Raw genomic sequence first — 22,334 nt, forward strand, 5'->3', positions numbered from 1 at the left:
GCGTGCGCCTAACAAACCAGGCAGAAAAATGGCGACCTCCGTAGCGGATTGCCACCTAGGCAGACTCTGCAAAGCCTCACTTCCTCGGAGATCAAGTAAAGATGTATGCCTTACCTTGTCTTCGGCGCTTCCCGGTTGCGACCCGGGCGGTCTCCGGCTGCGGGGGGAGAGGGTAAGTACCGTCACCGCCGCGCTCGAGGAAGTGCACCCGCTGCCTCTGGGCTGCACCCGAACTCGTCTCGCTCGGGGGCCAAGTCCACGCCGGGACCGAGACTGCCTCTATGCCGTGCCCGAGCCCTTCTCACTCGAGGGCTAGGTCCCTGCCGCGAGCCGGCTACCGGACCGAGGCACTTACCTCCGAGGGACCACGGAAATCGCCTAGGGAAACAACTGGGGGAGGGACCGACTGGTATCACCGCAGGAGTGCGGGGCTCATCTTCAGGTAGGTTTCGTCTATGAATTTAGTCGTGTAGAATTTGGAAACACGCTCAGCGAGCGTGAGGGAGCTCCAAACTGCTTTGAAGACGGAAATTACTGAATTGCTGCATTTCCTGTGGGGGTATATGTACCCGTGCTGACGTCAGATCCGTCTCCAACTGCTAGCACGAGCACACTATACCCACTTGTTTTGAGTCCATCTGCTACACGCTAAAAAATAATAGTATTAATATTTCTGAGATTTTGGAATTATCAGATGAGAAATTAGCTGAACTTTCGACATTGATTGTATCATTTATGCTTGAATCAGACAAAGATTGGGTTTTTAAAAAGTATTTTGCTAATAGAGTAAAGGAATTCTTAGGATTTAGGGTTCAAATTTTTCCTGATTTGACACCTATAACGCAGAAATGTAGGAAACAATTCATATCATTAAAATGAAGGTTTTACAGATAGGAATGTACTTCATTTTGAAGTGGCCCTGTAAGTGTTTAATCAAAAGTGAGGGTCACACATATTTTTATGCAACCTGCGCAATTATCTCAGTTTATTGAAAGTAGATCAAAACCCATTCTGAGTTCCACACCAGGACCCACAATACAGAGCTCTTTAGATGTGATCTCTTATGTATAAAAGGAAACATCCCCAAGGTTAGCAAATTATATTCTTTGTATTATTATTATTGGGAATTTGGGTATTTTGGACCCCTTTATAGTGGGCTTGAAAGACAGTCTTAGTTAATTATCGTATAGAGAGATCTATGTAACTAGAAAGAGATAAGTTAGTAAGGACTGAAATTAATCTGAATGTATGTTAACTATATTATTGTAACCTGTATAAAAATCAAGATGTTAATACTTGATGTAATAGGAAAATATTATAAATAAAACAATTAAAAAAAAAAAAGGAAAAAGAAACCAATATGGTTCTCAAAGGAGGTGGCCGCAAACATAAAAGCAAAAAAACATCAGCATTAAGGAAGTATAAAAGATCTCAAAAAGAGGAACAAATGAAAGAATAACTGGTGAAACAAGGGAGACAAAAAGAAATCAGACAAGCAAGATGTCCAAAGTGGTAAAGAGAAGTGACAAAATATTTTTCAGATATATAAGAGAAAGAAAAAAAGGCCGAAATGGTATAATGAAATTGAAAGGTGGATACTGCGTCCTTAGCAACCGTTCGCAAGGTGATAGTGAAAGCTGAAGATGTATTCTTACTGACTTTAATGATCTTAGTAAGTGAATCCTTAACCTCTTTCTTCGATTTAGATTTCTCTTTTGACTTCCCTTTACGATCATTAGCTGAGTGAAAGGCACCTCAGTGAAAGGGAGCACTACCTCACTGCTGTCGCAGTTAAACAAATTAACTCTGACATTCTGTTATCTTTTAAAACAAGGAGCCTAAGCTTTCCAGCAATGCTCTCCTGCTGATACTTAATTACCTAGTCCTTTATCTACACTGAATCTTTAGTCAGAGCAGCCTAACAAACAGGCCGATACTGTATCGGCCTGCTTGTTAGGCTGGGTTAACGGTGCGCTCCGGTGGAGCGCACCGTTAACCCGCATTTGGACGCGCGTTGTCAACGCGCTAGCTTTACCCCTTATTCAGTAAGGGGTAATAGCGTGTCCAAAATGCGCGGCCAACCCCCCCCCGCCCCGAAACTAATAGTGCCCGCAACATGCAAATACATGTTGATGCCCTATTAGTTATTCCCACGGGATACAGAAAGTAAAATGTGCAGCTAAGCCGCACATTTTACTTTCAGAAATTAACGCCGGCCCAAAGGCTGGCGTTAATTTCTGCCGGCGCCGGGGAAGTGCACAGAAAAGCAGTAAAAACTGCTTTTCTGTGCACCCTCCGAATTAATATCATGGCGATATTAAGTCGGAGGCTCCAAAAGTAAAAAAAAAAAGTAAAAATTAAAAATCGGCCCGTGGGTCGGAAGACGGATGCTCAATTATGCTGGCATCCGTTTTTCGAACCCGTGGCTGTCAGCGTGTTTGAGAACAGACGCTGGCAAAATTGAGCGTCAGCTGTCAAGCCCGCTGACAGCCGCCGCTCCTGTCAAAAAGGAGGCGCTAGGTACGCGCTAGTGTCCCTAGCGCCTCCTTTTACCGCGGGCCCTAATTTGCATAGGCCACCCTCCTGAATTGCGCGCCCAGGAGAGTGGCCTGTGCTCACCTGCTCTCCCGCGCGTTTTTCTGAATCGGTCTGTCTGTGCTTCAGAGCAAACATTTTTTTTTTTTTTTGTAAGTTCTTGTCCAGGAAGACAGAGGCGATAATAGGTTTGTGATAGAAATTAACAAGAGGAGTATTCACCCTCTGCTCAGACTGCTGATCAGTTCTGAAACATTGCAATGTGAAATTCAAGCTTTTGCAGGTGTGCCTTAGCTCAATCTGCTGTGAAGGGAGGGAGCTTTGATGCGTGTTTGGGCACCCTTTATAAGTCTCTAGGCCAGGGGGTTGGCAACCTAGGGCATTTTTAGTGGCTCAGCAGCACAGCACTCAATACAGCTGAGCACAAGTTCCAAGTGCTGCTGCCACTACCGATGCATTTGGAGTTGTAATTCTCCCCCAGCGCCAACAAAAGGAGTCACATTTAATCAAACATCTCCTGCTGATACAGAACTAGTCATGCAGCTCTTACCGCAAGACCGGCTCCACAGTAGCAGGAGATGACATTTCATTAATGAGACTCCTGCTGCCTCCCACCCCATGATCTGTCAGGCATCCACAGTGGACAGACAGAGAATACAGGAGCCACCAGCGAACCTTATCAGGCTGGTGACTGAAGATGGAGGCAGGCCATCATGGAGCCCATCCCACAGCAGCAGCAACCAGGGGATTCAATCCCGCAGGCTTGATTGTGAATGTGTGAGTCTGTGTGTTTCGGTGTCTGCCTGTGTATGAGAGAGCATGTATTTGTGTGTGTGATTACATGAGGGAGAGAGAAAGTGCAAATGTGTGATTGCATGTAGGAGCAAACAAGCATGTGTATGATTGCATGGTGGACAGAGTGTGTGTGTATGACTGCATTTTGGGGGGAGACAGAATGTGTGATTGCATGTGGAAGGGAGCGATCATGTGCATGATGGACAGAGAGCGTGTATGTGACTGCATGTGGGGGGAGAGAGAGCACGTGTGTTTGATTGCATGTGGGGGGAGAGAGAGAGCGTGTGTGTTTGATTGCATGTGGGGGGAGAGAGAAAGCGCGCGTGTTTGATTGCATGTGGGGGGAGAGAGAGAGCGCGTGTTTGATTGCATGTGGGGGGAAAGAGAGAGCGCGTGTTTGATTGCATGTGGGGGAAAGAGAGAGAGCGCGTGTTTGATTGCATGTGGAGGGAAAGAGAGAGCGTGTATGTGACTGCATGTTGGGAGGGAGAGACAAGAGTGTTTACATATGGGGGAGACAAAGCAAAAGTGTGTGACTCATGTGGGGGGGATAGAGCAAGAGAATGTGTGATTGTATGTGGTAAGGAGAGAGTTTGTGTGCGATTGTATATGGGAGAGAGAGAGCTTGTGTGTGACTGCATGTGGGAGACAGAGTCTGACTGCATGTGGGGGGGAGTGGGGGGGGGGGGGAAGAGAGACAGAGAGTGAGGGTGAGGGTGAGGTTGTTGGAGAGTATGTATATGTGAGAAAGGAGCAAGTTTGTGTACACCCTCATCCACCTAACTAATTTATGACAATCTCAAGGTGACTGGAAATCAAAAGTTCCCAGGTATGGAGAGCACGTTTTTTTTTTATTCTTACTCATTTTAATTATGGATGTTATTTGATCTATCTACTGTTTTGAAATGTTTTATTGGTGTTTGGAAAATTTTAGAAAATATCTGTATAAGTTTTTAGTTATTAGATGTTATGCTATTTGTCAACTGTTTTGAAATATTTTTTTTTATTGTTATGGCTTTACTATTATGATGTTTTATACTTATTAATTTTGTGGCTTTATGAGGCATGGTAATGTTTCTATTTTTCCATAGCTGTACTGCATACAGAGTTTGGCTTGTTGCAGTTTCCAGTTCAATTTTGTCTGTATATTATTCTTTACACTTTTTATATGGTCACTTTATTCTGTATTTGGTGAGGTTCTGCATGTATGACTGAGGTGAGGTATTCTAGTAGCTAGCTTGTACTTTCTGTGAAGGGATCTGTAACAGCCTGGCTTGTTCTATTATCCAAATGGGGTGTGTATTGGCAAAGGGTGGAAGGTTGCCTTTTTAACAGGCAGATACAGAAAAACGTGCGGGAGAGCAGGCGAGCGCCCGCTCTCCCGGCAAACGCACAGGCCACTCTCCTGGGCGCGTGATTCAGGAGGGTGGCCTATGCAAATTAGGGCCCGCTGTAAAAGGAGGTGCTAGGGACACTAGCGCGTTCCCTGCACCTCTTTTTTGACAGGAGCAGCGGCTGTCAGCGGGTTTGACAGCCAACGCTCAATTTTGCCGGCATCTGTTCTCAAACCCGCTGACAGCCACGGGTTCGGAAAACGGACGCCGGCATAATTGAGCGACCGATTTTTAATTTTTTTTTTTTTTTTTACTTTTGCGGCATCCGACTTAATATCGCTATGATATTAAGTCGGAGGGTGTACAGAAAAGCAGTTTTTTCTGCTTTTCTGTACACTTACCCAGTGCCGGCCGGCGTTAATTTCTGAAAGTAAAATGTGCGGCTTGGTTGAACATTTTACTTTCCGTATCACGCGGGAATAACTAAATGGGGCCATTAACATGTATTTGCATGTTGCGGGCGCTATTAGTTTCGGGGGGGCTGGACGCGCATTTTCGACGCGCTATTACCCCTTACTGAATAAGGGGTAAAGCTAGTGCGTCGAAAACGCGCGTCCACACTTGGGCTAAGTGCGCTCCACCGGAGCGAGGAAAAAAATATCTGTTTCAATAATTCAAATATTTTAGCTGAAAATTAATGATAATTAAAATTAATATTCAGGAGTTGTGTTAAAGGAATCTGGTGGATCAGGATGCCAACCGGCTCGTGGCATTCAAGGACCAGAGTTACCACCCCCGATTTAAATCTTGGCACACCACTTCAAAAAGGTTGCCTACCCCTAGTCTAAGCTGTAGCCTAGACCACAAAAAAGGCTATCTTTCATCTCTTTAAAAAGTATGCATCATAAATCTGAAAATTAATATGCTGCACCGTCAGAAGTCCTTCACACCAGCTGAAAGATTCATAATCAGTGTATATAACAGCAAAATCTCATAAAAACCAAAACAAAATAAAACTGTCACCCAAGCGTTCTGGACAGATGTAGCAGAAAGACAAGGAATGAAGAAATTATTAACCTGATAATTTCATTTTCCTTAGTGTAGACCGATGGACTCAGGACCAATGGGTATAGTGTACTCCTGATAGCAGTTGGAGACTGAGTCAGATTTCAATCTGACGTCAGCACTACATATACCCATGCACGAGGCTCTGTTCCTCAGTTTTCTCTTCGAAAAGCAATTATGGATATATGTGTGTTTGGATAATTTTGATTAATTTGGTTAACTTGATTAACTTGAAACTTGATTACTCGGATTGGATGACTAGGTTTCTAGCTGGAGACCGCTAGGGAATTCAACTGAGAAGCCTCGACACCTGGTAATATGGGTGCCGGAACTAGAAATAAGGGTTGGCTTACCCGTGCTTGCATTGCACTCGGGGGGGGGGGGGGGGGAGGTTCCCCCGGGGCTTCTTGATTGCGAGGCATGGGCGGGGTGCTGAGTTCATCTGTTTACACTAAGGAAAATGAAATTATCAGGTTAGTAATTTCTCCATTTTCTAGCGTGTAGCAGATGGACTCAGGACCAATGGGATGTACAAAAGCTACTCCCGAACCGGGCAGGAAGCTGCCCATGGCCCATTTAATACTGCCTTTGCGAATGTTGTGTCCTCCTTGACCTGAACATCCAGGCGATAGAATCTCGAGAAGGTGTGGATGGAGGACCTCGTTGCCACCCGACAGATCTCTGCTTGTGACAGCATCTTGGTTTCTGCCCAGGACAGTGCCTGGGCCCTTGTGGAATGGGCCTTGACTTGTAGAGGTGGGGGCTTGCCTGCCTCTATGTAGGCCACCTTAATTACTTCTTTGATCCAGCAGGCAATGGTTGCCCGCGAGGCCGCTTCCCCTTGATTCTTCCCGCTGTGAAGAACGAACAGATGGTCCCGTCTTTTGAACAGGTTCAGATCTTTCCAGGTATCGGACTAGGAGTCTGCCGACGCTCAGGTAGCGAAGAAGGCGTGAGTCTTCCAAGTCCTTATGCTCCTCTGGAGATGGCAGCGAGATGGTTTGGTTTACATGGAAGTGAGAAACCACCTTTGGCAGGAAGGAGGTACAGTGCGCAGCTGTATGGATCCCGGCATGAATCTGAGTAACGGCTCCAGGCATGATAGTGCTTGAAGTTCGGAGATTCGACGGGCTGAGCAGATTGCCACAAGGAATGCAGTCTTCAAGGTCAGGAGCAGTAGGGAAAGACGCGAGTTGGTCTGAACGAGGCTCCCACTATGGAGTCTAACACTAGATTGAGATTCCATAGGGGTATCGGCCACTTTAGAGGTGGTTGAATGTGCTTGACCCCTTTTAATAAATCGGGAGACGTCTGGGTGGGCCGCTAGGCTGCTGCTGGCCAGGGCGGCCAGTTGTACCTTGATGGAGTTGAGAGACAACCCTTTGCTCACACTGTCCTGCAGAAATTCCAGGATTATGGGGATTTTGACTGTCCGTGGAAGGATGTCTCGGTCCTCACACCAGGCTTCGAATATCCTCCATACTCGTATATATGTTAAGGAGGTGGAGAACTTGCGCGCTCGGAACAGTGTGTCAATCACTGGTCCTGAGTATCCACTCTTTTTCAGGCGAGACCTCTCAATGGCCAAACCATAAGCAAGAATCTCGTTGGGTCTTCGTGGAGGATCGGTCCCTGCAGGAGTAGATCCCTGTGTGGAGGTAGGCGTAGAGGGTTTCCTGCCAGAAGTCTTCGCATGTCCGCGTACCACGGCCTTCTTGGCCAGTCCGGGGCCACTAGAAGTACCAGCCCTCTGTGGTGTTCTATCTTGCGGATGATTCCGCCCAGTAGTGGCCATGGAGGGAAGGCGTATAGTAGGTCCTCCTGAGGCCAGGTCTGGACGAGGACAATTCCCTGGAACAGAGGTTCCCATCTTCGGCTGAAGAACTTGGGAACTCAGGTGTTGGACCTGGTTTCCCGAAGATCCATGGCTGGTGTTCCCCAGTGGTTTGCCATCCGCTGGAAGGCTGTTGTCGACAGTGTCCATTCTCCTGGATCCAGGCTCTCTCTGCCGAGGTAGTCTGCAGTGACGTCTTTTCCCACGATGTGGGCGGCTGATATCCCTTGTAGGTTTGATTCTGCCCACATCATTAGGGGTTTTATTTCCAGGACACCTGCTGGCTCCTGGTTCCCCCCTGGCGGTTGATGTAGGCCACTGCTGTGGCATTATCAGACATGACTCTGACTGATTTGCCCCGGAGTCTGTGGTTGAACCATAGGCAGGCTAGTCTGACTGCTCGGGCTTCCGGTCGGTTTATGTTCCATGCCGACTCTTCTTCGTCCCATTGCCCTTGAGCCGTTAGCTCCTGGCAGTGGGCTCCCCATCCCTGCAGGCTTGCGTCCGTGGTGAGCAAGGTCCATTCCGGTGGGGATAGGCTTGTTCCCTCACTCAGGTGGTCTTCTTGTAGCCAGCATTGTAGTTGGTTCCGAACTTCTGCCGGTAGCCGGAGGAGGACGGAGTAGTTTTGAGACATCGGGTTCCATCGAGATAGTAGGGAATCTTGTAGGAGCTGCATGTGGGTCCTTGCCCATGGGACGGCTTCTATGGTTGATGCCATGAGTCCAAGGACTTGGAGATAGTCCCATGCCGTGGGAGGGCTGCAGGTGGCTCTTGAGTGTGTTGACAACCCACCCGAGGTTCTGCAGTAGTTCCTTGACTCTGGTGGTTGCTTACTGGCTTTCCTCTGGCAATTTTGCTCTTATCAGCCAATTGTGCAGATATGGATGCACGAGGATTCCCTCTTTCCTCAGTGCTGCCGCTACTACCACCATGATCTTGGTGAACGTTCAGGGAGCAGTAGCCAGCCCGAACGGTAGGGTCTGGAACTGGTAGTGATGGCCCAATGAAACACTGGTGGATGCGATGGATCAGAATGTGGAGATAAGCTTCTGACAGATCTAGGGAGGTCAGGAATTCTCCCGGTTGTACCGCCCTTATGACCAAAGACAGGGTTTCCATGCGGAAGAGGAGTACCTTCAGGTAGCGATTGATGGTATTGAGATCCAGTATGGGCTGGAATGTTCCCTCTTTCTTGGGCACGATGAAGTAGATGGAATAGTGCCTCGAATTTTGTTGGTGCAGAGGCACCAGTGTTACTGCTTTTAGGGCGAGTAGTTTTGATAGTGTGGTTTCCACTGCCTTCCTCTTGGAGGTGTCGTGGCACGGAGAAATCACAAACTTGTTTGGAGGGATGCTATGGAAGTCCAGATAGTATCCCTCTTGGATGATGGATAGGACCCAATTGTCCAACATTATCTCAACCCATCTTTGGTAGAAAAGGGCAAGCCTGCCCCCTATGATCTCTTCTGGTAGATAGTCTGCTGAATCTCATTGCGTGTTGCGGCTGGGGCCTGGTCCTGAGCCGGTTCCTCTTTTGTTGTGTCTGTTCCAAAAGTACTACCCCTTGCCAGTGGGGCGGGAGGTCTTGGTAAGTGTTTTTGTATGGTCTATAACGCTGGGATCCTCTGCCCTTGGGTGCCCGGGGAGAGGGGCATTGGTTCCTCTTGCTCATGTCTTCCGGTAGACAGGGTACTGGGGACTTGCCCTATTTGACGGCTAGTTTGTCCAGGTCGTTTCCAAAGAGGAATGATCCTCTAAAGGGCATTAACGTGAGCCTCGTCTTAGAGGACGCATCGGCTGACCAGCTTCTGAGCCAGAGCTGTCTTCTGGCTGCCACTATGGACGAGGGGCTCCTGGCTGAGGTGCGCACCAGGTCTGAGGTTGCATGCGTGAGGAATGATACTGCTGGGTCTAATGCCTCGATTAGCGTAGTTGCGTCTCTGGCCATTGACAGGCAGGCGCGTGATACTACGGCGCAGCAAGCAGCGATCTGTAGGGTCATTGCTGATACATCGTAAGACTGCTTGAGGATGGATTCCTGCCGTCTGTCATTGGCATCCTTGAGGGAAGCTCCACCCTCAACTGGTATGGTGGTGCGCTTTGTGGTGGCGCAGACCAAGGTGTCAACCTTGGGGAAACTTCAGGAGTTCCTTCGTCGATGTGTCCAAGGGGTAGAGAACTTCCAGGGCTCGACCCCCTTTGAAGGTGGCCTCTGGGGCATCCCATTCCAGGTCGATCAGTTGTTGTACGGCCTGTAGCGTAGGGAAATGGCGTGAGGTTTGGCAGAGCCCGGCCAGGAAGGGGCTCACTTTGGCCTCTGCTGTGTTGCATGTGTCTGGGATGGCCAATGCCTTCAGACTCGTGGCTACAAAATCTGATAATTTGTCTTTTGGGAAGAAGTGTGTCATGGTGCGATGCGGTACCATTCCTGGAGGGAGTTCCCCTTCTTCCAGCGGTTCTGGTTCCTCCTCCGAATCATCTGTGTCCCCCTAAGGAGAGGTATTTGTCCAGGGGCAGCTCATCTGGTGGAGGCCGGGAGGGCCCTGGGAGGTTCTGGGCACTGGCGGGGGTTGTGGTTGTGCTACGTGGATGTAGGATTGTAGTTCCGTGAAGAATCCCGCCCAGGTGAAGTTGCCTGGGACCGCACTGGGTCCGGCGGCGCTCCCCGAAGGCCCCCACTGTGGAAGGGCCGAGTCGGGAATAGAGAGGTCCGGGGGTAGTCTCGCTGGTAGATCCGGAGTCCTCTACAGGCTGAGGGGGACCTTGTCTCGGCTCCCCCCGAGCTTCTTCGCACAACAGGCACAGGGCGGAGGTCACCTCGGGCTGTGCCACTCTCAGGTGGTATGCCGGGCAGAGGACTGGGCCTTTAGCTGTCTTGGACGGTGGTGCCATGATTTGTGTGTGTATCCTGTACAGATGCGCGTGCCGGGAGGCCTGGTTATGCGTTCCGGGTGCGCCTAAGTTGTGCGCCTAGGAACGGAAGATGCATACGAGCCTAGTTGTGCGCTCGGCACCCTTTGTGCACGGCACTGTGCTTACAAGTATTTTATGTGCCCGGTTCGCTGCTGTGCGGACAAAGCAGCGACTAAGGGGAGGGGGGGAATGGCACCAGTGACCAAACGGGCAAGATGGCGGCTTCCCCCTCCCCCCCCCCTCCGGAGGGTCTTCACGTAGGAGGACCTTTGAGCTGGATCAAGGTCTAGCCCGGACGGGGCTGCTCAACCCAATTAGACAGACGCCAGAGGGACGATCTGTGCAGTTATCCGAGTCACGGAGACCAGAGACTTAGAGAAAAGTTTTCTACTTTACCTTGTCTCGGCGCTTCCCGGTCTCTTGCCGGGCGGTCTCCGGCTGCGGGAGGAGGGGGAATACCTTCACCGCCACTCTCGGTCTTGCACCCGCTGCCTCTCAGTCGCTCCCTTTTCAGGGGGCTACGTCCATGCCGGGTCAGCGACCGGACTGAGGTTGCCTCTCAGCCGCTCCTTCACGGGGGGGGGCTAAGTCCACGCCAGGACCGAGGCTTACCTCTGAGGGATCTCATAAATCACCTCAGGCATTCGACTGGGGGAGGGACCCTTAGGTATCACCGCAGAAGAGCGGGTCTCGTCTGTAGGTAAGATATTTTCTTTCTTCTTTGAATTTGGAGTTTGGTTTTCTAACGCTGTGCAAGCGTGTGTGAAGTCCCGAACTGCTATGGAGACGGAAAACACTGAGGAACAGAGCCTTGTGCACGGGTATATGTAGTGCTGATGTCAGACTGGAATTTGACTCTGTCTCCAACTGCTATCAGGAGCACACTATACCCATTGGTCCTGAGTCCATCTGCTACACGCTAGGAAAGGGGAAATTTTTATATATCAATTACAAAATATAATTTCTGTGGCTAACTGTTCATTATTATCAGAACCTCAGCAAGGCCATTTGGCACTATGGCTAAGTGAAAAAGAGCACAACATACACCATCATGAGTTGGGAGACTGTTAAATATAGGGCACTTTGATTTTTGTTTTCACCCAGCAATTTTTTCTGGCTCCTTGGAGCTTTCAGCTGGCAATACAGGTATACATATGATTTCCAATTGTTAATTTGCCACACTTCATGGTATTTTTCATGTTTTATTCATATATTTATGAGTCCTATATTTAATATTTTATTTTTATGTTTTATGCCCCTTTTATTTATTTATTTATTTATTTTTGAATTTTTTTTAGATTAAAAGTGTAGTCCCTCAAAATTCCGCTCAACCTTCACTCCTCTGCAAGACCGATTAGATCGGCATATAAAGGATGTCTTCACGAACCCCCCACGAAATCCTCACTTCACCCCTCCATTAGGAAATGTGCACCGTCTACTGCCGGACCCTCCCAATGGAATTCATTACCACCAGAGCTTCGACGGGAACAATGCCCTTTCACCTTCAGAAAGAAACTGAAAACATGGCTTTTCAAACTAGCCTTCTCCTAACCAATTCATAATTACCTGTCAGATCTACTCTGTTCCATTATAACTTCAGTAACTCTGGCTACCCTCTTGCTCCAACATATTAATAGGCAAGCCACCCCAATAGATTTGCAGCCCCCCCCCCCCCCCTTCACACACTGCTTGGTCTTTCTCCCTCCCCCCTCCGCCCTGACCTTGACCTTTCCCTTCCAACCCTTATCACCACCACCCTTCCTGTGTCAATCCCGTATACATTTACTCACCCCTGAAGAACTGACTGTTTGTTTGATTTCCTACATGGTTACTCGTCAAGTTAAGTTTATAAACTACTTATTGTTTACACTATAGTAACACTATGTTCAGCTAATTCTTCCTTGCTCTCTTGTCCTGAATTGCATCACCCTGTTTTTTGTAACTTCCTCCTATACTTTTGGTTATCCCCTGTTATGCTGTAAACCGGTACGATAAGATATTTATCTTGAGCATCGGTATATTAAAAGATTCTAAATTTAAAAAAAATACAAATAATTTTAATGAATACAGTGGATATAAAGAGCCAAAATTGCAAGAAAGCAGATAAATCTTTTCCCCTGGAACATTTGCATCAAATTGCTTTTATCATATCATTTATCTTTGACACGTCCACTTCTAATCTCTTAAAAGCACAATATAGAGAAGCAGCAGATTCCCAGTCAAAGGAAAGTTTGAAAAGACATAAAAGACTTATTTATTTAAATATTTTATATACCGCCATTCCATGTAAAGATCACAGCAGTTTACAAAAGTAACATTCATAGCTTTGTATCAACACAGACGGATTACAGAGGTAGCATTCATCTACTGGCATCAACTGAAATGTTCCATTACATATTAACTAAAGATCTAGGACATAAAGCAGGAGGTATAGAACATTCAATAATACAGCAGATTTCACATAATAGCCAGTGCGTTGCGTTGGGGTTCTTACATTAACTTGTTAAATTTATACCTCTTGCTTCAATTGAATTCTTGTGTCTTTCTTATTGTTGTTCTCTGTATTCTGATTATTTTAAGTTAGGTTGTATGCATTCTTGAATAGCCATATTTTTAAGCTCACTTTTAAATCTCTTTCTATCTGGTATCAAATGTAGCATTTCAGGTACAGAATTACAAAGTTTTGGGCCCGCGATGGAGAACACACGATCTCTTACTTGTGCCAGATGTGTGCTCCGTATTTTGGGAACAGTCAGTAGTCCTTTATTTTGAGACCTTAGTGTTCGCTGAGGTGAGCATGTTGTAATGTCACACCGATCATACCAGTGTCACTGGAATGAATGATTTTGAATATTAACATTAATACTTTAAAATACATTCATGATTGTACTGGCAGCCATGGTAGAGAAATCAGCGAGGGTGTAATGTGATCAAATTCCCTAGTTCCTAGCAGAAGTCTTGCAGCTGCATTTTGTAATAATTGTAATAGTTTTAGGGAATTTGAGGGAAGACCGAGTAATAGTTATAGTAGTAGATATCAAGTTTTTCTAATAGACTTTATTAAACAACTGATAACATGGGAAGGCTGGTTTGTATTGGGGGCATGCAATATAAATTTTATATTCAGAGGTTGCACAAGATCAATCGCTGCGTATTTATCGTAACCCATCAACCAATCTGCAACATATCTGGCAAGACAAGCCAACTGTGTTACACTTCCCGGCCGCGTTGGTGCCGCGGCCAGGCCTGCTCACCTGGCGTGCCCGTCTACCAGCTCCTCACTTGCGGTCTCCGCCAGCGCTGCTCATCCACAGGCGTCTCCAGGCCCATCGGGGCCTTCTCACTCGCCGCGCCTCGCATCGGGGCTCGGTGTCGGCCCCGCCCCCTAGCACGTGTGCATGGAACTCCCGGACATTTAAAGGGCCAAGCGCGGGAAACTCATCTGCGGCGCACCCCGATGACGTCACCTGAGCCCTGTATATAAGCAGGGCTCAGACTACTGCTCTTTGCCTTGGCAATCGGTTCAACACTGTTGGTGTGATAGTTTGCCTCTGTTCCAAGTGCCTCCTGTTCCGGCATTTCCAATGCCAGGTAGTACCTATCCGGACTGACTTCTTGGTACCGACCACTGCCTGCCTGACCATTCAACTGTCTGCCACCTGGAACAGACACACGCTTGCCTCCACTATGCATGGACTGATTCTGGTATTGACCCTCGCTTTGTCTGACTTCTCTTGGACACGCTGGCTCTGACCCTTGCACTTCACTAGGACACTCTCTTCTGGCCCGCAGTGACCTTTGGGCCAACGTACTTGGATGATAACCGCGGCTTCCATGTGGCTGGACCTGCAGCCTGTCTCATTCGGAGGACCTCCATGAACTGTTGCCTTTCCGAGGTCTCCGGAGCTTCCGGTTCAGGTCTAGCTTCTCCACTCTGCATCAGCCGTGCACCCTTGCTCGTGGTGGGTACACCTCTCCGAGAGACCACCGGAGGCCCACCTAAGTCCAGGCGGTCCAGGTACCCAAGGGCTCAACCTGGGGAAACCCCGGATTGTTATTGGTGAAGCTCCAGCTAGCCTCTGTCAACTTGTCCGCTCCATCTCCTGGTGGCAGGCGCTCTCTGGGTCTGACCAGAGAGCCGTACCAATCCTGCACCAGGCCAAGGGTCCACCTCCAGCGCAACAAAGTGATTGAATTCAAAGTCAGCGAGTCTTAAGCCTCCCTTTTCCCTAGGGGCCATTAGTTTCCAAATATGTATTTGGGGTCTTTTCATTCACCAAAAACGTTTTGAGAAAAGGCTAATCTACCAAGCTCTATTTATATTAAAAAAGAACTTCAAATTTGCTGAATGTTTGTGAACTTGTAAATAAAAAAAAAGAAAATCTGATAAAATGGACTAGGCTACTACAGATGCAAAGCTTTCTGGCTTAACAAAAACTTACCCTTCAGTCTTTAGCCAGGAAGCAAATCTATGGAGATAACTTTATGACACCCCAAAGAGCGGTAAATTCTGCATACATGCAGATTTTACTGCACACTTTCAAAACAAACTTATATGCAGTTCACTTTGAAAATCTTCCTTAATTGGCCAGATACATGCGGAATTATCCACACACAAAGTTATACCTGCTCCAAGTAGGGTACAATTTGCTCGTGGTAACCTGCACACGTATTTTCAAAACTTTAAAGTATTTGCGCAAGTCAAATTCTTGCCCCAACTCTGAACTCCAGAAAATCTAGTCCCAGTGCACATTAAAATACATGTGAAGCTGGGTTAGAGGTATATATTTACACACACTGCCCCTGGGGCTATTTTGAAAGAGCTATTTCAGACTCCTAAGGCATAGGCAGTGATCTTAGGAAGCAGGAAGGTGAGAAAACAAGGAAGAAAAAACAGAGGAAGAATGGAAAAATAAAACATACCTTCTCGATGGTCATTCCGTAGCACCCGCACTTTCTCAATTTTCCCTAGGAGGGTACCATCCTCAGCTGAAAGACACAAGGCTATATGGGTTACCATGCATCCAACATACATGTTTTCAACTTTCTGTGGAATTATAGTTAGGTCTATTCTTTATATATACCAGGGATAATCTCTTTACAAATTAAAGAAAATGAACCCCTTTTTAGTGAAGACAGTCATTTTTGCTATGAAAGTTCCCCTGAAATGTACTTTAGCTAAATTGGATAATAAGACAAGTTTAGAAATTTATACAAAAAGAAGTTGGACACAATGGCAGAATCAGAATTATTCTAATAAAAACTATTTTAGAAAATATAGCCCAACACTTTAATACACATTGTCAATCAGCCCCATTAATTTCAATGGCACTCATTTAGTAATAATGAGGCCTGTTTACTAAACTGTAAGTAAAATCTTTGTGGGATTTACTAAACTGTGGTACATGAGTATTGTTGTTAAACAAATCCCAATGAGTTTTTCCTTGTGTTCCCAGCTGCGGCAATACACAATGGCAGCCCCTCATCCTGGGACCACCATCATTTAAAACAGTTGCAAGGCCCTGAAAATGCCTCCCATCCTCCCAACAAAATCTCCCTGATGGCCCTGGTGCAAAAGTAACATCCCTAACCTCCCCCAATCTGGCCCATTAGTTAAAAAAAAACTAAATTTAGCCATGTTAAGGCCCACGTCTAGGCTTAAAGCTTCATTACCCCTCCCCCACATGTATGACATAAGGAGTGTATGGAGTGGAAAGGAGAGCACAACTGGGCAGGAATGAGTGAGAATCGCCTGGGCAGTGCTCAGGGGTTGGGGGGGGTACTTTTATGGGAAGGGAGGCAGGACTTTAAGCCAGGGATTGAATTTAAGCTTTTTTTTTTAATTTATGGGCTAGGTGGAAGTGCAGTAGAGGGTCAGGTATATTGCTTGCCCCACAGAGAACGAGGGAGGTTTGCTGATAAGGGCCCCCTCCCCACGTTTGGGGAGGGAGCCCTTTAGCCTGGTGATGCCCCTGGATAAAAGTTAACTTTTCATAAATATGACAGCATGAAGATTTTTTTGTGAGCTTCATTACTTGTTGGCATGCCAATGAACTGCTCTGCATGTCTGACAGCTCATTTGCATAGCTGCATTACATGTGATTTAGGATCCAGGAAATGTATTTTATTTATTTCTTTTCTATACCGATATTCATGACATGTCATATCACGTCGGTTTACATCAAACATGGGAAATTAACATTAACAGTAATCATATGGAATCACAACAGTAAGAGGAACAGATGAATGATATATGTTATAACAACAGAATATACAAAATAAATATGTGAAGCAAAATATATAAAATATAGAATGAAGAATATAACATTACAGATTAAATGGTTATGGATAGGCTTGTTTGAACAGCCATGTCTTTAGTTTTTTTTATTTTGGTTTTTTTTTTTAAAGGTCAGTGGGCAATGTTCCTGGCATAGGTCTGGAGGCAAGGTGTTCCATAGGGATGGCCCAGCTGCGGAGAAGGCACGTTCCCTGGTGGAGGTGTGAAGAATGGATTTGGGAGGGGGAATGTGTAGGGTTCCTTTATAAGCAGTTCTAATTGGTCTTTTTGAGGTGTGGAGTCGTAGCGGGATTTTTAGCTCGAGTGAGTGCTGATTGTGAATGGTTTTGTGAATGATAGTGAGAGACTTATGAAGGATTCTAAAGCTGATAGGGAGCCAATGGAGATTCTTGAGAATGGGTGTGATGTGGTCTCCTCAGCTGGAATTGGTTAGGATTCTGGCGGTGGCATTCTGGAGCATCTGCAAGGGTTTTGTGGTTGTTGCGGGGAGGCCTAGAAGGAGGGAGTTGCAGTAGTCGATTTTAGAGAAAAGGGTAGCTTGGAGGACTGTAGGAAGTCATAGAAGTGGAGGAGTGGTCTAAGTTTTTTCAGAATTCGTAATTTGAAGCAGTCCTTTGTCGTGTTGTTAACAAATTTTTTTAGGTTTAGTCAGTTATCCAGTACTACGCAGAGGTCTCTTGCTTGGGCAGCTGTGGCGGGAGCGGGGTCAGGGAGGGAAAGGTTATTGTGGTCCGAGGAAATGAGGAGCAGTTCAGTCTTGGCCATGTTAAGGACGAGATTGAAACTGGAGAGGAGGAGGTTGATGGAGTGAAGGCAGCTGTCCCAGAACTTGAGGGTTTTGGGGAAGGAATCTGTTATGGGAATCAGGATCTGCACATCATCGGCGTAAATGAAATGAGTTAGATTTAGTTTAGCGAGGAACTGGCAGAGGGGTAAGAGATAGATATTAAAGAGGGTAGGGGAGAGGGAGGAGCCTTGGGGTACACCAAGGGTTGAACTGATGAAGGGGGATTCTTTATTGCTTATTCTGACCTTATAGTATCTATTGCTGAGGAAGGACTCAAACCATCTGAGGGCTGTTCCTGAGATACCTATGTCTGAGAGGCGGTTTAGAAGGGTGGAGTGATTCACGGTATCAAATGCAGATGAGATATCCAGAAGTGCCAGTAGGTAAGGTTGTCCTTTGTCTAATCCTATGAGAAGGGTATCTGAGAGAGACATTAGAAGGGATTCTGTGTTTAGGAATTTATAGAAGCCAAACTGCATGGGGTAGAGAATGTTATGTTTGTCTAGATAGTCGGAGAGTTGGGAGTTGACTAGTCTCTCCATGAGTTTGGTGATAAATGGAAAATTGGAGATGGGGCTGAAATTAGAGGCGTCTCCTGCATCAAGGTTTGGTTTCTTCAGTAGGGGTTTGAGGGTGGCAAGTTTCAGAGGGTCAGGGACTATTCCTTGAGACAGGGAACAATTTATAGTTTTGGCCAGGGGTTTGGAAATGGTGAGCAGTAATTTTGTCGGGATGGCGTCAGAGAGATGGGATGAGGGTTTCATGTTCTTGAGGATAGATTTGATTTCAAGGAATGAAGTGAGTTTGAAGGAATCAAAATTAGCTCTCTGGTCGAGGTTGGCGGTGTAAGGGGGTATGGGGGGGTATTAGTGGAGGTGAGAAGGGCTAAGAGGTTGGAGATTTTATTCTGGAAGAAGGCTGCAAGTTTGTTGGACTTAGTTTGGGCTTGGTTATCGGGGATGGAGGGGGGGGGTGGATTTTGTAAGATCTGAAACATACGAGAACAGGGCCTTTGCGTCGTAGTGAAAGTTGTGAATTTTGCATGCGTGGAAGTCTCTTTTTGTACTTAGTATGGTAGTTCTGTAGCTGTGCATAGATGTTATGTAGGCAGTCAGCGAGTTTGAGGAGGGGTCTTTACGCCACTTATGTTCCTTATGTCTTAGCTCTTGTTTTAGTTTACTTAGTTCAGGTGAAAACCAGGATTTTTTGTTCTTGAGGGCGGGATTGATTTCTCTAGCTGTTAAGGGGCAAATTTTGTTGGCTACAGAGTTCGTGATGTTGAACCAAGAGGAGATGGCTGAGTCTGCGTTTGAATAATCTAAGTTGTGTAGTTCTTTAGATATGAGGGAACTGAGGTCATCCATGGAGCAGGGTTTTCGAAAGTGGAGGGTGGTCTTCGGGAGGGGAAGTGTCAGTTTTTCTTTTACCATGAAGTCGGTGGTGATCATCAAGTGGTCTGACCAAGGGACTGGGGTACAGGTCGGGGGAGAGGTTACCTATGCAAGTCTATGGCTGTGAAGTGAGCACTGAACAAGAAAGAGCAGGTAACTATAGCAAGCAACTCTTGCCTGTGTGACATCACATCCTCATGGGAAACAAGGCAAGACAAATTAGGAGGAGAACAGATGCAGGACAGTGAAGCATCTTTTTAAAGTGGCGTTTAGCTGCTATCTGGATCAAGTGATGCTGATGTCCTCCCACTGAAAGGTCTGAGCATGTCCAAGAAAGTCTCTACTTCTTCTGTAGCATTTGGTAGAGAAAGATATGAGGGGGGATATGATAGAGGTGTTTAAAATCATGAGAGGTCTAGAACGGGTAGATGTGAATCGGTTATTTACTCTTTCGGATAGTAGAAAGACTAGGGGGCACTCCATGAAGTTAGCATGGGGTACATTTAAAACTAATCGGAGAAAGTTCTTTTTTACTCAACGCACAATTAAACTCTGGAATTTGTTGCCAGAGGATGTGGTTAGTGCAGTTAGTATAGTTGTGCTTAAAAAAGGATTGGATACATTCTTGGAGGAGAAGTCCATTACCTGCTATTAAGTTCACTTAGAGAATAGCCACTGCCATTAGCAATGGTAACATGGAATAGACTTAGTTTTTGGGTACTTGCCAGGTTCTTATGGCCTGGATTGGCCACTGTTGGAAACAGGATGCTGGGCTTGATGGACCCTTGGTCTGACCCAGTATGGCATTTTCTTATGCTCTTATGATCTCTTGTAAGAAGCTCTCTCACACTTAAAAAAAAAACAACTTAAAAAAAATGTTACCTTTGGCACTAGTAAAGGGACTTTTTCTGAGCTTCCCTGTTGCAGTTACCTTATGTGACAGACAGAAAGATAGAGGAATTGGCACAGTTTTCTTTCAGTGGTCACTGGGGGAGGGTAGGGGAACTGTCACTGGAGTGCTAGTGATCTTTTTGTCTCTGTCTGAGTGTCTGAAACATGGTGAGATTAACACACTGATAGACTGAAGTGAATAAGAGTTTCAGTCTTGCCAGCCTTCAGGTTCTTGGTTTGGTGCGGTCCGCGGTACTGATATGTAGATTTCAGGGAAAAAGCACAGGGCTGCTTCTACAGCAAAGACCAAGAGCAAAGCATGTTCAAGCAGCATGTCTGATTGTAAATACTACTAACCTTAATATAAGCCTTGGGGGTAACCAGTACGGAGTGGCAGTTATTGCCCTAAACAGAGACATGGGGTAACCTGCATGGAGTGAAACTTGCAAGGCCGAATGGACAGACCATTTGGTCTTTTTCTGTCATCATTACTATGACCGCCTCCTTCCTGTCTCTATCCTTTTTGAGATACAGGGTCCAGAACTGAATACAGTACTCTAGGAGAGTCCTCACCAAGGACCTGTACAAAGGCATTATATCACCTTCGTTTTCTTGCTAGTTATTCCTTTCTTTTTGCAGCCAGGCATGCTTTCTGGCTTTAGCTATCACCTTGTCACATTGCTTCACCACCTTCAGATTGCCCCAAGATCCCTCTCCCAGTTCATGCACATCAGTCTTACACTCCCTGTCACATAAAGCTCTTTTGGATTACCACACCCTGGATGCATGACTATGCACTTCTTGGCACTGAATTCCAGCTGCCAAATCTTCAATCACTTCAACATTTAAGTCACTTTTCATCCTCTCTGCTCCTTCAGGCATGTCCACTCTGTTGCAGATAAATAATAAATTCCTTTGTGCTATCAAAACTTCAGTGGGCTTCAAATTTCATCATGCTACTGAGAGGAATGGGCAAAGAATGGAAAGGCAGGGGAGAGAACTTGTAACAAAGCCAGCCCAACCTAGTACTAGTAGCTGTGAGAAAAAAGGGAGTCCAGTGCCTAAACTGAAGAGAGACAATTTAGGTGCAGAATGGCAGGAGTGGAAGTCAGCTCAAAGCAGAAGAAATTGAAACTTGGAGAGCATGTACAACCACCATCTGTTCCTCTTGTTTTGGAGCAGATGGAAAACATAGGAGAGCCATCCAAGGCCGGCATTAGCAGGGCAGGAGCAGCTGAAGTGCAAAACCCAAAACCAGCAGTGCACTCCTCTCTAGTTGTTGCTTCTGAGGCAGTAAAAGCAGTATTTTTACCAACTGATTCTGAAGAAGAATGTCTGGAATTCTCAGAATCAGAAATGGCAGATGAAATTTAATGTGGATAAGCACAAGGTGATGCATATAGGGAAAAATAACCCATGCTATAGTTACACAATATTAGGTTCCATATTAGGAGCTACCACCCAAGAAAGAGATCTAGGCATCATAGTGGATAACACATTGAAATCATCGGCTCAGTGTGCTGCGGCAGTCAAAAAAGCAAACAGAATGTTGGGAATTATTAGAAAGGGAATGGTGAATAAAACGTAAAATGTCATAATGCCTCTATCGCTCTATGGTGAGACCGCATCTTGAATACTGTGTACAATTCTGGTCACCACATCTCAAAAAAGATATAGTTGCGATGGAGAAGGTACAGAGAAGGACGACCAAAATGCTAAAGAGAATGGAACAGCTCCCCTATGAGGAAAGACTAAAGTGATTAGGAATTTTCAGCTTGGAGAAGAGACGGCTGAGGGGGATATGATGAGAGGTCTAGAACGGGTTAATATGAATCGGTGATTTACTCTTTCGGATAATAGAAAGACTAGGGGGCACTCCATGAAATTAGCATGTGGCACATTTAAAACTAATCAGAGAAAGTTCTTTTTCACTCAATGCACAATTAAACTCTGGAATTTGTTGCCAGATGATATGGTTAGTGCAGTTAATATAGCTGTGTTTAAAAAAAGGATTGGATAAGTTGTTGGAGGAGAAGTCCATTACCTGCTATTAAGTTGACTTAGAAAATAGCAACTGCTATTACTAGCAACAGTAGCATGGAATAGACTTAGTTTCTGGTTACTTGCCAGGTTCTTATGACCTGGATTGGCCACTGTTGGAAACAGGATGCTGGGCTTGAAGGACCCTTGGTCTGACCCATTATGGCATGTTCTTACGTTCTTAATTGAAGGGCTACTAACAGAAGAAAATTTGGAAGGATTAAGTCAATAGCACCTTAACCTCCAATGCAGCAAAGAGGAGATAGATGATACTGATGCTGTTGAGAGAAACTCCAGGAAAGAGCAAGCAGCACAGGTAGAGCGCGTTAGTTATGCCCTTGGCATTTTTCTTCAGAGTCAGTCTTCAATCTCAACTCCAGTGCAAGCTTCAGACCCCAAGGATGTTGTGAAGAAATCATGAAAGACATCATTGATCTGGAGGGATTTT

General features: G+C 46.1%; 1 protein-coding gene across 1 annotated transcript in view; it reads right to left on the reverse strand.

Moving 5' to 3' along the window:
- Positions 1 to 22,334, reverse strand: part of GALNT2 (polypeptide N-acetylgalactosaminyltransferase 2) — a 463,548-nt gene that overhangs the window by 303,566 nt on the left and 137,648 nt on the right. Inside the window, exon 6 of the mRNA XM_029594179.1 lies at positions 15,403 to 15,468. Coding sequence (XP_029450039.1) covers positions 15,403 to 15,468 — 66 coding nt within the window. The remainder of the gene's footprint in view (positions 1 to 15,402; positions 15,469 to 22,334) is intronic.

This window comes from Rhinatrema bivittatum, chromosome 3, assembly GCF_901001135.1.
Source record: "Rhinatrema bivittatum chromosome 3, aRhiBiv1.1, whole genome shotgun sequence".
Classification (NCBI taxonomy): domain Eukaryota; kingdom Metazoa; phylum Chordata; class Amphibia; order Gymnophiona; family Rhinatrematidae; genus Rhinatrema; species Rhinatrema bivittatum.